At 44.1% G+C, this 16,448-nt stretch overlaps 1 protein-coding gene across 1 annotated transcript; it reads right to left on the bottom strand.

The window, feature by feature from the left end:
- Positions 1-9,932: 9,932 nt before the first annotated feature.
- On the bottom strand, positions 9,933-16,129 carry si:ch211-117k10.3 (Krueppel-like factor 15). Its single transcript, XM_019267245.2, has 3 exons — positions 15,311-16,129; positions 12,252-13,411; positions 9,933-10,519 (listed from the first exon to the last, which is right to left on the bottom strand). Exons 2-3 carry the CDS (start codon positions 13,343-13,345, stop codon positions 10,351-10,353), a joined length of 1,263 nt encoding a protein of 420 aa, XP_019122790.2. The 5' UTR covers positions 13,346-13,411; positions 15,311-16,129; the 3' UTR covers positions 9,933-10,350.
- Positions 16,130-16,448: the final 319 nt, after the last annotated feature.

Genomic DNA, 16,448 nt, shown 5'->3' with positions numbered 1-16,448 from the left:
GACCTGTGGTAGCGCTAATTTTGACATTGTGTAAACAGCAGTCTGTTGCTGAAGGAGCTGTTTAAGGCCTCCACAGTGTCATGCAGGGGGTGAGAGGAGTTGTTCTTGATTCATATGAGCTTTGCTAACATCGTCCCCTCTCCCACTTCTTCTATGGAGTCTTGAAAGCAATCCAGGACAGAGTTGGCCTTCTTAACCAGTTTAAGTCTTTTCTGCCCTTCTGTGCTTCCACCTCCCCAGCAGAGGTCCAAATGGCTTCATTCTCTTCAGCAGGTGAAGGCGACTTTTGACCTTTTTGTACAGGATGTCTGTGTTCTCCGATCAGTCCAGTTGTTGTTGATATGAACACCCAGGTATTTGTATGTGCCTACAGTGTTTCAATATCCAATCCCTTGATGTTCACCAGTGCAGTAAGGCGTCTCTCTCGGTCTATCACCATCGCCTTCATCTTGCTGGGATTGATATGAAAATTGTTGAGCTCACACCAGTCAGCAAAGTCTGCAATGACCTTCCTGTACCCCTGCTCGTTTCCTCAGGATACATGTTCAACAATGGCTGTATCATCAGGAATTTCTGGAGGTGACACCTGTCAGTGTTCTGTGAGAAGTCTGATGTGTTGTGGGTGAGATAGATGATGGCCAGGTGGCAGGCTATTCCAGCTCCTACTATCTACAAGCGGATTCTGAGAAACAATTTATTCATTCATCTAAACAACGCGACTGTAATTCTCTCTGTGCTGGTTTATCCAGACAAACAGGAAAGTTCAAACTCATTTAAATATAGAAGCAGAGATAACACACTGCCAAACATTACTTCATTACTGTAATCATTTCATTAGCACTGAATGGTTTCGCTTCTCATTGCATTTCTGACCTGCTCGTTGACTTCAGTCCAGACAGACCTCCCAGGCCATCAGGCTTTCTGGATTTTTTGATGTGTACTTAGAATAAAAGCCAAATCCGGTGCAGCTAATTTTAGCTACCTCTCTGGGACAAAATGCCCAGAAAACACCTTTCAATCAAATCTGACCAATAAGAAGGCCACAATTGATACAAATTAGAGTTGAGATCAGGGATCACCAAACCTTTTCAGTTTGAGACCCAAAAGAGAGTCTCCCTGGGCCCCAAACCTTTAGGCCTTTCTCCGCCAAAACTTGTTGCCTCCTGTCATTTCTGTGGGGGAAAGGCGCCAGCAGGGACGCTATGGTAATGGTATGAAGTGGTTGCCACCCAAGTGCACGTGCACAGGTTTTAAAGATTTATTGATCCCTTGATGAGGGATTTTTATTCATGCAAATGTGGATTGATGGGCAGCCATGTAGTGGTGCCCTGGGAGCAGTTAAGGGTTCAGTACCTTGCTTAAAGGAAACTCGTTAGTGCCCAGAAGGTGAACTGGCACCCCTCCTACCCGGCCATGCTATACACTTGAACCAGCTACCCTCCGGTTCCCAAACCAAGTCCCCATGGACTATTCAAAATGCTACAATGTTGCCTCGTGGCAACAGCCATTTTTATAATAACTTTGCACAATGCTTACGTGGGCAGCGACAGTGAGACCTGGAGGGGCGTGATTGGGAGGAACGGCCCCCCTGTCTGAACCCAAGCAGTGTTCTGTTATTGGACTTCTCCTGAGGAGTTGAATCTCCTGTCAGACGGAGATTCAACTCCCACCTCTGGGAGCGCTTCACTCACGTCCCGGGTGAGGCAGGGGAAATTGAGTCCTCCATTGTCGAGGCAGCTGACCGGAGCTGTGGCCTTAAGGTGGTCGGTGCCTGTCACGGCGGCGGCCCCCAAACCAGCTGGTGGACACCGGTGGTGAGGGATGCCGTCAAGCTGAAATAGGAGTCCTACAGAACCTTTTTGCCCTGTGGGACAACTGAAGCAGCTGATGGGTATCGACGTGCCAGGCGGAATGCGGCCTTGGCGGTTGCAGAGGCAAAAACCCGGGCGTGGGAGGAGTTCGGTGAGGCCATGGAGAACAACTTTCGAACGGCTTCGAGGAGGTTCTGGACCATCTAGCGGTTCAGGCAGGGGAAGCAGTGCACTGTCAACACTGAATACTTTGAAGACCTCCTCACTCCCACCAGCACGTCTTCCTTTGAGGAGGCAGAGTCTGGGGACCCCGTGGTGGTCCTGCCCATCTCTGGGGCTGAGGTCGCTGAGGTAGTCAAAAAGCTCCTTGGTGGCAGGGCCCTGGGGGTGGATGAGGTCCGCCCGGAGTTCCTCAAGGCTCTGGATGTTGTGGGGCTGTCTTGGTTGACACGTCTCTGCAACATCGCATGGACATCGGGGGCAGTGCCTCTGGACTGGCAGACCGGGGTGGTTCCCCTCTTCAAAAAGGGGGACCGGAGGGTGTGCTCCAACTATAGGGGGCTCACACTCCTCAGCCTCCCCGGGAAGGTCTTTTTGGGGTTTCTGGAGAGGAGGGTCCGCAAGATTGTCGAACCTTGGATCCAGGAGGAGCAGTGTGGTTTTCGTCCTGGTCGTGGAACTGTGGACCAGCTCTATACCCCCAGCACAGTCCTGGAGGGTGCATGGGAGTTCGCCCAACCAGTCTACATGTGCTTTGTGTGGACCTGGAGAAGGCGTTCGACCGTGTCCCTTGGGGGGTCCTGTGGGGGGTGCCTCGGGAGTATGGGGTTCCGGACCCATTAATACGGGCTATCCGCTTCCTGTACTCTCGATGCCAGAGCTTGGTCCGCAGTAAGTCGGACCTGTTTCCCGTAGGAGTTGGACTCAGCCAGGGCTGCCCTTTGTCATCGGTTCTGTTCATAACTGTTATAAAAATTAGGATTGTACTGGGCTGCAGATGTTTTAACTCTTATAGGGTGTGTGTGTATTTTGTCTTTTGCATATCTTGTGTACTTCCCTTATCTAGCATGTGTTTGCTGAAGCTGGCAGGGAAAGGTAATTAAAAATTGTTCAAGGACAAGAGAGACAGATTAAAGGAAAGATGGAAAGGGAAGATGTCCGAGACAGCCCATTTTGAGAAAGAATTGTATAAGAACCACCTGAGTTCCTCAGAGAGCCTTTTCTCTGTAACCCTCTTGTGTGTTGCACTGTTAAATGCTCCCTCTTGTACAAGAATAATAAATTCAACTTAAACTTTGATACTCTGAATCCAGTCCTCCTTATTCAAAGGTTCTTCTTAAAAAAATTCTTGTAACAATAACCTTTATGGACAGAATTTCTAGGCGCAGCCAGGGCGTTGAGGGGCTGCGGATCGGTGGCCTCAGGATTGGGTCGCTGCTTTTTGTGGACGATCTAGTCCTGTTGGCTTCATCTGAGCGTGACTTTCAGCTCTCTCTGGAGTGGTTTGCAGCCGAGTGCGAAGCGGCTGGGATGAGAATCAGCAGCTCCAAATCCGAGGCCATGGTTCTCAGCCGGAAAAGGGTGGAGTGCAGCCTCCGGGTCGGGGATGAGATCCTGCCTCAGGTGGAGGAGTTCAGATATCTCGGGGTGAGGGAAGGATGGAACGGGAGATTGACCGGCGGATCGGTGCGGCTTCTGCAGTGATGCAGACTCTGCATGGTCCGTCGTGGTGAAGAAGGAGCTGAGCCGAAAGGCAAAGCTCTCGGTTTATCAGTCGATCTACGTTCCTACCCTCACCTATGGCCACGAGCTTTGGGTAGTGACCGAAAGAATCAGATCGCGAATACAAGGGGCCAAAATGAGCTTCCTTCGCAGGGTGGCTGGGCTCTCCCTTAGAGATAGGGTGAGAAGCTCGGCCATCCGCAAGGAGCTCAGAGTAGAACCGCTGCTCCTCCGCATCGGGAGGAACCAGTTAAGGTGGCTCCGGCATCTAGTGAGGATGGCTCCTGGACGTGTCCCTGGTGAGACGTTCTGGGCACGTTCCTCTGGGAGGCGGCCCCGGGGAAGACCCAGGCCACGCTGGAGGGACTATGTCTCTCTGGGCTTCCCTGCTGAAGCTGCTGCTCCCGCGACCCGATAACGGATAAAGCGGGAGAAGACGACGACGATGGGGACGATGATGCACAATCACCTCCCTACATTAAACACACTGAGGCCAATGTTTATGTCAATGTCAGGTCCAGGTTCATGAGAAGAAAGAGAGTCACATTGTATCTGAGCTTAACAGTGGAGTTCTTTGAGTAATGTTAGCCTCTAATTTCCTATTAAAACTGGTAAAAACATTTAGTTTTCTTCTGTTTTGATTAGGAAGATGATTTCACATATCATATCATGGTTATGCACTGCTCTGCCCAAAATGAATGCTGGTTTAGACTAATAATAACTTGTTTTATCCCATTTTCCCTTCCAGTTTAAAATGTTACATTTCTTCATGCAGGGTCAATCTGTAAACAATAAAACTACAATAAAAGTACAAAACACAGAATCATACAACATGATAATGCTCATTGTAGGGATTTTCTGTTCATGATTGTCATCAGCAACATAAAATAATATCTTCTCTATAGGCACATACAGTAGAAACTGTAAGTATGTTTTCAGATTAACCACCAAGTGGCAGCATATCACAGCGATGTCACATTACCGTTAACCAGCCGCCTGCAGCTCTGGTGTGCACACAGATTAAACATATTGCTAATGTCAGTTTTAAGCATGATAACAGAGATTAAATAAATACATAAATACAAGCACACCGTTATATCATACGTTTAGGAGGTATTTTGGGCACAGCAGCAGATAGAAAAGCTTCCTGTATGACCTGTATGCAGTCACTTATCAGTCCTATTACGATTCTGACTTTCTATTCAGCCCTTAATACGATGCAGTCAAAGAGCAGAGGGTGAGTTATGTTGAGCTGAGGTGTTGGATTGACTTGTTGGCTGAGTGACTCATCCCAGCCGAGGGAGAAATCTACAGTATTTAGATTAACGTCTTCTGCAGTGTGCTTAGAATTTGCATAGAAATACTGTGGATTTGTTGGTAGCTAGCACTTGAGAATTTACAGTAAAGGCGTACAGAAATGACTGAATCCACTGTAACCTACATGAGTATTACTTTCACTAGTTGTCATGTTACTTAATGTATAACTCTAGATTACAGTTGTAGGGCTTGTGTGTCTGGCTTAATCCTATAGTTTTTCAAGACTTAAAAGTTACATGGGGAAGTGAAAGAAGCTGTAAACACAATATTGACATTAGCAAAAAACAAACAAAATATCATTGTTCATTTGGAGTCTGAAGATCGACTAATATTCACCTGTTAGATTTGTTTTTGGTCTGCACAGTTTCTGAGGGAAATGTCCGACTCTTCACCAGATAACCACCTGTCTACCATTTGGTGCTGGGCACAGAGCATGCAGTGGGTTTTAATCAGTGTTTTTTTGCTAAAAAAAAAAAGAAAACAGCTGCCCCACTGCTGCTGAAAACCAGGTCAATGAGAACAGTGAGACTGAACCAAAACCGTAAAGTTGCAGACCATAAAAACAAAACAATAAGATAAAAGATGCTTCATAGAACTGAAATTAACTGCAGGCTAGTTTGTTTTAAATTGCACATCATCATTGGGTCCACCGTTAATGTAAAACATATTTATTAGCAGCTTTAAGCGTTTCTCCAGCTGCTTTTCTGATTCCTATATGACTTTAGTTTAGTTTCCAACTGGGTCAGACAGAGGAAGGAAGAGGGAAAGAAGCAATAAAGGAAGGAAGGAGAACATTTTTCATAAATCTCAAAATAAGTTTCTTTTAACTGACAAACGAACAACCTCAGATTATCCACTGAAACAGAATAACAACATTCCTCTCTGTTCTGTAGCTTCAGGAGGGAGATGTTCTTGTCACCTATCAGAGGAAATCTATAGCTTTTTAATGGCAGCAGTGTTCCTCTTTAAAGACAGTACAGTACTCTGTTGTACAATAACCTCTGATCACATCTGTTGTCAGCTCCTCTTATTACATTACAGCCTGCGGGCACATTTCATTTCTAAAAGGAAACCCCCTGCTTCCCTGTGTTCTCCTGTTCCGGCCCATTTTCACTTGTCTCAGCTACAGTTTATGAATCAATCCAGCACGGCAGGAATCAGATGCTTTAGCGGATCACTTCATCTCAGATTAGCGAAAGCATCCCAGAGTGTGAACGAGTGTATAGCGGGAAAGGAGGCAACACTGATTTTTTTTTTTTTTTTTTGGCTTTGAAGCTAGCCGCAGTTTCCTCTGAGTGCTCCCGCCTCGCCAAACACAACTGGGAGGCACCAGCAGCCAGAAATTCCAGGCTGATATCCGTGCAGACAGAGCTGCAGCTTCCTCTCTGCTTTCAAGAGTGTTGCACTTATAGATATTGCACCATACTGCAGCAGTCAGATCACTATTGGAAAATGATTACAGGATTGAAACCTGCCTGCAGCATTTTTCTTATTATTCAGAGGCTCACTGAAGTGGCCTTGATGTGGTTATCCCGCCACCCACTCTTCTGTTCTGTAATCCCTGTTCAGTGCTGCAGACTCAGATGGGTGTCATTTCACTGAGACAATCATTGGGTAAATTAATAGAGAGACACAATGAAAAGACAACAGTCTGTCAAAAAGCAAAGCTTGGAGATCCATTTTCTGCTTTTTTGAATCAGGTTGGTCGAAGAAATTGAAAATGTTGCTGGTTTATTAGTATTAAATTAAGAGCAATTCAAATACATTTAATTCTTCTTCTATTCAACATTTTATATAAGCAATGAAATGAAAGTGAAAGAGGCCGTTTGAGTCACTTGACTTTCCAGTTCCCCTCATTGTTTAGGTTTTTTAAGCTCAAAGATTTACTACTTAAAGCTTAAATGTCCATTGTGTAAAATTTAGGGGGGTTCTTTGCAGATTATGGCAGAAATAAAATATTTATAAGTATGTTTTCATTCTTTATAAATTCTACAGCAGGCTAGAAGAGACAAACCAAACAGTGGCTCTTAGTAAGGCCCATTTTTTAAAGGCCACCCTAAGTACTTGGAAGAGAAGGGTGAGGTGAGGGGTTTTCAATCTGTTGCAATCTCCAACTTCACAGATGTCACTAAATCCTACACACTGGACCTATAAGTCTATGTGTCCTAATCAGCGTTGTTTCCTGTTGTATCGGGCAGCTCCTCCATTCAAAACAGTTTTGATAAACCCACTGAACACTACCTGCTCAGCACCAAACAGCAGACAGACACAGTTAGCAACTACTGTAGCTTGTGGACACAGGGGAGCATTTAGCAGCTAAAAAAAGAGTTGTATTTCTCAGAAGTTCGTAAAGACCAAGCCATATCTGAAAGAAAGAGTGATTAATGGACTTGTTTTGAATTACCTGATACATAACTCCAAATGTTAATTTAGCTTCCAGTCAGTCTGCTCGATTTCTAACTAGGCAACTGTTTGCTAACATGTTAGCCATTAAGGTTGTATGTCAAACATATTGTAATGTGATCATTAAAGCAACTTTAATCTACACAGTAACTTGTAATGGGGTTGTTAAATAAAGGTACTGGCTCAAAATGTAAACTGATTCTTTTTTTCTTTCTGGGTCACCTGAGGACAACAACACAAACTGAAAACATTAATGAGGGCGCATGTGTTTCTGGCCAGTTAGTGAGCCAGGAGTCACTCTATTTTTAGCGTTATTTTGGTCTCCACCAACTCCTGAGGGAGATACCTGACTCTACTATGATCAACAGCTAGTTACTACCTTCAGTTTAGTGCAGGGCATGTAGCATAAAGTCAGTTACTTCCTGCTGCTATTGAAGATCGATGATATCAGAGAGCCAAAACAGTGAAGTTATTCCATGTTCAACCAAAACAAGCTAAAAGAGGCTGATGGAAACTGCAGAGTAGCATGATAATTTGTCAGTATCGATGAACAACCCCTTTTACACCTAGCTGTTTGATTCATTGGTAATGTAAAAATATTGTCTGCAGTTTTACAACAGTAGTTGAGTTTATGCACTTAATTACTGTTGGATTCATTCACTGGCAGATTGCTAAACAGAACTATAGCATTCCAAAAATCATTATGTTAAATGGTAATGACGGTTAAAAAAAAAATAAATAAAACTTTTCACACCATTTGATCACTGTTCATCACACATGACGCACAGAAGCAAAAGATTCAGTATTTTCTTTCTTTTTTTTTTTTGCTTTTTATTTTTGCAAATAGGAAAATAGCATTTCTGGTATTCAAAACAAAACAAAAAATTACAGCCTGTGTTCAACCAGATACACAGACAGGACAGTGAGAGAAACAGAGAAGAGAGAGAGAGAGAGAGAGAGAGAGAGAGAGAGAGAGAGAGAGGGTTGGATGATGATGATTAGGGAATACAGGTCTGGATGTAGGTCAGTAGAAGCAGCCTGGGGAGGCTCAGACACAAAGACAGCTCTGGTGTAGACGGATAAACATGTCTGCCCGTCTGTCTGCTTTAAATGGGTTTCTACACTACTAAGCATGGTTGGTTTTTTTTAAAGAGTGAGACCTAACGTGTCCATGATCCTAAGAGATGAAGATATGAGAGCATAATTGTGGCTGTGCACCACGACATGACATGCAGAAAATGCTAACATCAGTCTATCCAAAAGCACCAATGTTGCTCGAGCTAAGTTAAGATTGCTGGTAGCCTAACGGTTTGTAAAGTATAAAAGTGTCTGCTGCTTCAACAGAGACAATCCAGTTATGTGAAGCGTTACGCTGTCAGTTATACAGTCTCTTCGTGTGAAGCACTGATAGGTCAACAAGCACCAAGTTGAGATCAAAGAATAAATGATGATTGTGACTGAACTACTAAACTGCACAGCGCAGTTTAACCTTCTTCAGAAAACACGTTTGGGTTTCTTTCTTCTTTTTTTTTGGCATTTTACGGTTCCGATACATTTTATGGAACTGCCATAAGAGCACAATGACCATTTCTCACTTTCCACTAACACAAGTGCACTTGAGACCAGCAGACTCAGCTTAATGGTTTGTAAATAGGTAGAGTGGGACTCCAAATCCCAGACCATAATCAGTCTGACATTCCACAGATTGATCACGCTACAATCAAACTCACACAACAGACCAAAAACCTCTCCAGAAACACGACTGAATAGCTTAATGCACTGATTGAAGATCCTCTTTGATAAAAAAAAGACATTTATATATATATGTATATATATAAAGGCTACAAGCTGTACACGTTCAGTACATATTATATTGAGTATGCTAATACAGATGATTGAATAGATGTTAGCTGCCTTTCCAGCTGTTTAACCTATTAGCTTTTCTTGCTGCTATAACCATCAGATAAATGTTTTACAGTAACTGCTACTGTAAAGAAGAAAGAGCAGTGTTTCACATCACTTTTGCACCATTGAGCCAAAACATGACATACAGGCCGAAGTAGTTTTCTAGCCATATAAGTTGGCTACACGATTTCAAGAGATTCAGAGAACAAAGAGCTTATAAACTGTCACGCACCGAGGATGTTGTTTTCATGCTCTCACAGGGCCAGAACAGGGATTTCTGGTTTGGCAACCCCCAGTTCAGAATCACAGTTAAATAAGAGCAGTCATATGATAACAGTAGGATCAAGTAAGGTTTTGTGATATGGACAAAGGCATCGATAGAGATTAGGGCATAGTGGGGCTGAGAAAAGGCATACGGGTCAAAACAGGGTGGAACGTGATTGGACGAATGCAATAAAGGCCAGGATTGGATGCAAAACACGTCGGTAGCTTTTCTCAGCTCGGCCAAATTCAGCCACGAGTTTAGTCTGACGAAAACGTCTCGGCGTTCGCTCCTAACGTCAGGAGTCATGTGTTCAATTCAGGCTGAACTGTAACTCTGAAAATCTCACAGGAGCATTTGTTGCTTTAATCATTATTTCGTTGTCCATTGCAAACCTTATGATTAGAGAGTGCGGCATAAATGCGACGCCACATAAACACAATTTTCTTTTCTTTAGCAACGTACAAAAACATTGGGAAGCTTTATGCATGTGGACCCTTTGGCTTTGAGGAAGGAGGGTGATTCCAAAAGTAGAAAGGAGATTACTCTTACTGGTCACCACCCTACTTCCAACAGCACCTGGTAGCTTGAGGGGCCTCTGTAAGACTGTCTCCTGTCATGTGTTTTGTCTTGCATGTGTGTGTGAAGGCCAGGAAATCCACTTCCAGCTGACTTTTTCCTGAGGTGGTCGTTCGCTCAGTGTAAGACGAGCTGCTCAGAAGGGACAGTGAAAGATAAACAGCAGGGAGGAGAGAAAGGGAGGAAACTATAAGGGGACAGCAGCCAGCTCTCAAGATTTCTTTTGAAAGTTCTGCTTGTGAAGCACCAAAAGTCCTGAGGGAGTCCTGGAATCCCCCCTCCACTGCCTGGTCAAAGTCAGGATAGCTAGGTGGGCGGGTGCAGGGCAGGGGTTTAGGCCAGCTGAGGGTGTCACACAGTGGCTCTGATAATCCTGCTGGGCCTGGAGCTACGGTGGACCTTCGTGTGTTTAGATAAGTGGTCACTGCGGGCGAACTTCTTCTCGCACAGCGAACACTCGTACGGCTTGATGCCGGAGTGAGAGCGGCGGTGACGGGATAGTTCGTCAGATCGGGAGAACCTAGTGACACAAGAACAGACGCGTGGAGTGAGGAACACAGTAACATCAGCCAGTTCACCCATAATGATCATTGATAAGTGGCTGAAATCTCAGCGTACTGCTCACTGTACTGTAAACTAATGTGTTCATCATCATACACTGCAATAAGCTGCGGTATATGTTGAAGCAGTAGTTTGAAGCAAAATTTGAAGCAGTGTTGAAATGGACTACATTATATTGAGGCATGTTTCTAATATTTTGGCCACCCTAGGGCCATAATACTAGAAACACATTTAAATATAATGCACTCCTGCACAACACGACCACTACCACTTATTAAACTTCATAAAAGTACAATTCATGGCAGAGCTGTTGCATTAGATCATATTAGATTGTACAGGTGTAGCTAATCAAATGGCTGGAGAGTGTATGTCAGCGATCTTTTGATCATCTTCAAACTTTATTGCTATTCCAGCACAGACAAACTAGCACAGAGCATACCAAAGGACAGGAAAGGAGAAAGTTGAACGAGACTCTAACTGAGGCATGCTCAATTGTTATTGTGTGTAACTTGCTAAAAATCAATCTTCTGTAAATGAACATGTGGCTGCTCATGTAAAATTGTTCCAACATGCTAAAAAGAAAGACATGTTTTGAAATGTATGAATCGAGTTAATGGACAATAATGTTAGCAGGTAAGTGTGTTCACATGGGTTCATGTTCCTGTTCTAGTCATCATGTGATCTGTCAAAAAATGATTCAATAACAATTCTGATAACTGATTAATCTATTAAATAATTTAATCAGTCAAAGATTTTCATTTTAAAGTACATATCTTTGATTGTTGGATCAACCATTCACACCTACCATGTTTTCTATTTTCTGACATTTAATATACTTCAAAGGTGCAGTGTGTTTAGGTTTTGGGGTGATTTAGGGAGCTCTATTCGCAGAATATGGTGTATAAACATCTTGTTATGTTTCTGTTACCTTGGAACTCTTCCATGGAGTCCATCATGTCTCTATAGTAGCCCAGAATGGACAAACTAAACAATAGCTTTAGATAGGGCCTTCTCACATTTTCTACATGTTTCATGGAACACTAGGAAAGAGAGGGTGAGGTGAGGTGATTGCAATCAGCATCTAGATGTCCACTAAATGCTACACACTGGTCCTTCAAGGATGAATGGAAAAGATAATTAAAATCCTCAATAGCTGCAGGCCTGTTCTTAAAACTAGTTTTTTAGGACTTTTGTGAAGTCATTTGGATAGTGGTACCAGCCTTTTAACACTTAATATAGTGTTAGCATTATGAGAAACTTTTGCTTTCTATGTTCTTTGTACTCAAAATGGCTAAAAAGTTGAACCCAGCTCAACTTTTGGTGCGACTCAATGTGAATCGTCCATAAAGGCGCTTTGCTGCACAAATATTTACAATCTACATTCCAGGTAGATGAATCACTGAGGCAGAGGATAAAATGATTGTCACTATGATAAAGTTCTAGAGTTGCCTAATAGTATTATAAACCTGTGCAGTGTTTTGGCATCTGATTAACCTGCTGTTGTACCAACTGGACCTCCTGGATCACATTTCATCATCTCACTAGTCCCCGATGCAACTTGCCCAATCAGTGCAGGCCCCTGCATCAACCCCTGCATCAACATCAAAATCTATCCAAAACCTGCTGGAATCCTTTTAATCTTGATCTTAAAAGGATTTACTGTAAATTCCGGTACGGGACACATCACATACCTCCAGCCACACTCAGGCCAGCTACATGTGTAGGGTTTCTCTCCCGTATGTCGGCGGAAGTGAGCCTTTAGATGGCTGCTTTTGGTGTACATCTTCCCACAGCCTGGGTGGGAGCACTTATGGACCCTCTCTGTAGGCGGCACTCTGTTCACCCGGGGGGCCACAGCCTTCAGCAGACCACTGCCCCCAACCCCAGTCACGCCTGTGATCTCTAGTGTCCTCATAGTGATGGGCAGTGGGGCGATCTTCACATACTTCTGGTCAGCTATCTTGGTATCACCATTGTTTAGAGATAACAAGGTGGTGGGGGTGGAGGGTATCTGTGGGGCAAGCAGGGTGAGATTTTGTCCTGTTCCACCCTGGAGCCCCATGACAAGATGAGTGAGCCAAATGCCGTTTTGAGCACCGGGAGGGGAGCCTGCTGGGGTCTGAGGCTGGGCCAGGGGTAGGGGCTGGAGCTGGAGAACCAGCGGACCGCCCAGGAGCACGGGCGGGGTTAAGGTGGGTGTTGAGGGGTTAACTTGGGTAGAGTGGGGAGGGTCAGCTGGGCTGGGGCTGTTTTGCTCATTCTGAGGGGTGTCTGGGCTGGAAGTGCATTGGGAGGCACTAGTCCCTGGGTCACTGCAAGTCTCTAAGGAAGCAGCTGGGGGGGCAGTGGACGATGGAGAGTCACTGCATGGTAGAGGGGAGGCCTCCTCTTTTGGGGTCAGCAGCCCCTCTTTGACAAGTTCCATCTTTTCCCTCAAGAACTCCTCGATGTCCTCCAGGGTCGGGGAGAATGGGGAAGAGGGGTGGAATGGGAATTCTGGCAGCTCCTGAGTGGCAGGTTCCTCTGCTCCGAGAAAAATATGTAGATGCGCCCCGTCGTCTTCATCTTCCTCCTCCTCCTCCTCCTCCTCCTCATCTTCCTCCTCTCCGGGGCTGGAGGTGTGCGTAGCCCCGAGTTCCCCGCCCTCGGGGCTGTCGCAGGAGGCCAAACTGCCTCCCTCACTGCGAGCTCCGTCTCCTAGGCTGAGGGAGAACAGGCTGCTGCTGCTGCTGTCCCTGAACAGGTCATTCTCCAAACTCAGCGTTCTGCTGCTGAGAGACACCATTGATCCAGGCCGAACGCAGAGAGAGGATGTCGAGGAAACACTATCCAGAGGTGTGATCACAAAAACCTGCAAAGGCAACATTGAGATTGGATTTTATTACCCAGCAGAAAGTAAAAGTGCATGAAGAGCTATTTATTTACCTCAGCAGCACCTGGGCTAAACTAGAAAAGGTTTTTAGTTGGTTTGCTATATTCTTAGAGACAGCTGTTCTACTGTAAAATAATTACAAAACAAACTCGTTATTTTAGTTTCTGACTAAAATTTGCTTAGAATTATTAATTTGGACAACACAATCTTGTGAAATAATAACACAGAACTGACAGCCGATAACACAGAGCTGCAAATATTCATCGTCATGGCTTCCCACAAATAATAATAAGCAGAGCTGTCATGCTGCACGTGCACCCTGCAGCAGCAGCCTGTGCAAAAAAATATATAATAAATATAGACTGCTGGACGTTGTGGCTGCACTCCAGCAGAGAGTAATAAACAACAAAGGGCAGACTGGAAAAATTCATATCAAAGGCCTGGAGGAGAAAGTAAAGAACTACTTCTCAGAAAAGGATCTTTTGTTGTTAGAATTTGGGATTTGGGGATGATTTGTCTAAAAGGACTCACTGTTTAACCACCTGAAAAAACAATTAGAACAACTGAACTGCATTCTTGTCAAGCAACAACTCAGACATTCAGTCATGCTATACAACATGCAAGCCAGTGAAAGTGGTTAGACTTTTTGGTTTGTCCATCCCGTCATGATACAATTCCACCAAATATGTATAAATAATAATATTGATCATATATTGAATCTTTGGCAGATGTGCACACATCCGGGGATCCAAGTATCAACCCAACAATGAACCAACCAGCTTATTCCCACGTCATTTGTGGTCATTTACTTAAATACAACTGAGGACCACATTAAAACATTTCAGGTCCCCTCGACAGTGCTAAAAAAACTGTAACTTTCATGATGTATTAGCCACCGTTAGTGTTAGTGTAACAAATTTGGAATTAAGCCAATTATCAAAACAGGGGCTTTTGTAGTCCTGAAAGGCTAAGGCACCTGGGGGACTTGCCCATTTTACCAGTTTGGCCCTGTTAGTAATCAAACCTCGAACCAGCTTGACACAGTTAACAGAGTTAAAGCCGACCACATTGACATTAAAAATAACATTTTTGCTGTCAAACACAGGCTCTCCTTCAAGGTTTATTCCCCCCTGAGCCTTATATATAATATATATATATAATATATATATATATAAAGATATATATATATATATATATATATATTCTGGAAAAAGTCTTAAAAAGGTATAAAAAAAATCTTCTAGTATTGATACTATGTAGGCTAGTTCAGCTCTTATTTACCTAACTACATCATATTTAGTTATATAGTATATAAGGGCATGCATAGAACATGTTTATTTTATTTAACAAAACGGATATATATATATATATATAGAAATATAATGGAAAATGATTCTGTCAACTTTAATTAGCTGCTTGTGGTGGAGGTGGGTTGGTATATTTAGGACTCCCATCAGGTCCGCAGACCTCCAGTTTGAACCCAGAGTCCAGATATCCCAGAGGCCCCCGTTAGCTTATGTAAAGACTGTTTGTTGCTACTGTCACGCCGTCAGCCAGGCACATGTTGCAGCAGGGCCTCACACTCTCCACAGCGCGCTCTCTGGGTAAACACGGCCCGCACTGACGCGCCCATTCCCGCACGGCCAGCACAAAACTAACCCGAACCAACGACCGCTGTCAGGGGGGAGAGAAGCAGCTCTGACTGTGAGAGTGAAGGAGGAGCGGGAGTACAACATGGCAATCCGCCTGAATACAACTGCGTCTGTACAGGAATCCACGAGTCTCAAGTTCGGCTGGGTCAAAAAATGTTCTATTTATACTCCTCCGTCTCTCCGGATGATTGGAGCAAGAGGATCCGGGACATTTGGCTCGACCTACCGTGTGTAGTTCGGTGGAGGAAAGTAGCGCCGTCGATGGCTTCTTCTGTTCTCGTGTTTTCTTTTTGCCTCCGTCGTGTTATTGTCGTAGCAGTCTCACATCCCGTCCTTGCCACGGGTCCATGTTGGCATTCCTGTTCCAAGCGTCACGTGACAGCATCGCAGCACAACTCGGAGGCACGGGTCCTGTTCCGCGTCTCCGATTGGCTGAGCGCGGCGGAGGCTCGCCCTAAAAGGAGCGCTCTGATTGGCCACCGCTCGATAAATTCTGACTGCCATGTGTTGACGGAGGGATCGTTGTACCACGGCTGAGCTGGACACAATGTGGCCCTGTGATGGTGTACACAGGGGGGTGGACAAAATAATGGAAGCACCCATTATATATAAGTCAGATGATATTTTTTCACCTTTACTTTAGGGCTGTTTGTGCTGAAACATCCTACTACTGCATCCTACTACTACTTTGATCTATGATCTATGATCAGACTTCATGACTCACTTTTGGGTCCTCTAAATGTAAATGTTATAAAATGTGCAAAGATGTCTCATCCGACCTCCATGTTGTGTTCATTTCTTACTTGTATACTTGTAGTCTCTGAAAGGAAACATCTGAATCATGGCCTGTTGACCTTCATTCATTTCTACAATGATGTAGAAAAATGTTTCAAAAATGAAAATTAGGATACAAATATACAAGGGAAGGTTTGAATAATGGATGATACATTCCCTGCTAAGAGTCTATGGTATGTCTCTCATGTTTATCTGATCATCTAGGTTCATCAAATAAATAAACCGCTATAAAACATTGAGCCTAATCAATCTGGTTCTAACACGCTGTGCTTTTGCCTTTTGAGTCACTGTTAAAGTGTCATGTCTAACACAATTTTATATATATTTCTGTTACCAGGAAGTGCATTACCGTTCCAAGAACCTAAAGAACCAAATAACCAACTTGTCCAGTAAAATGTGGTACAGTCAGATAATGAATCTGCACAACACTGCAGTGGAAATAACTCCCTTTACCTGGAAATGGCAAGCAACAGCATGCACTGCAAAGAAAGAAGTGCTGGTATCTACACTGTGCGCTTTGCTGCCACACATCTCATTTTTCCATATGAAAAGTTTAGTGTTCTAACATT

The sequence above is a fragment of the Larimichthys crocea genome, chromosome VI, assembly GCF_000972845.2.
Source record: "Larimichthys crocea isolate SSNF chromosome VI, L_crocea_2.0, whole genome shotgun sequence".
NCBI lineage: Eukaryota > Metazoa > Chordata > Actinopteri > Sciaenidae > Larimichthys > Larimichthys crocea.
This window is presented reverse-complemented; position numbering and strand designations above follow the sequence as displayed.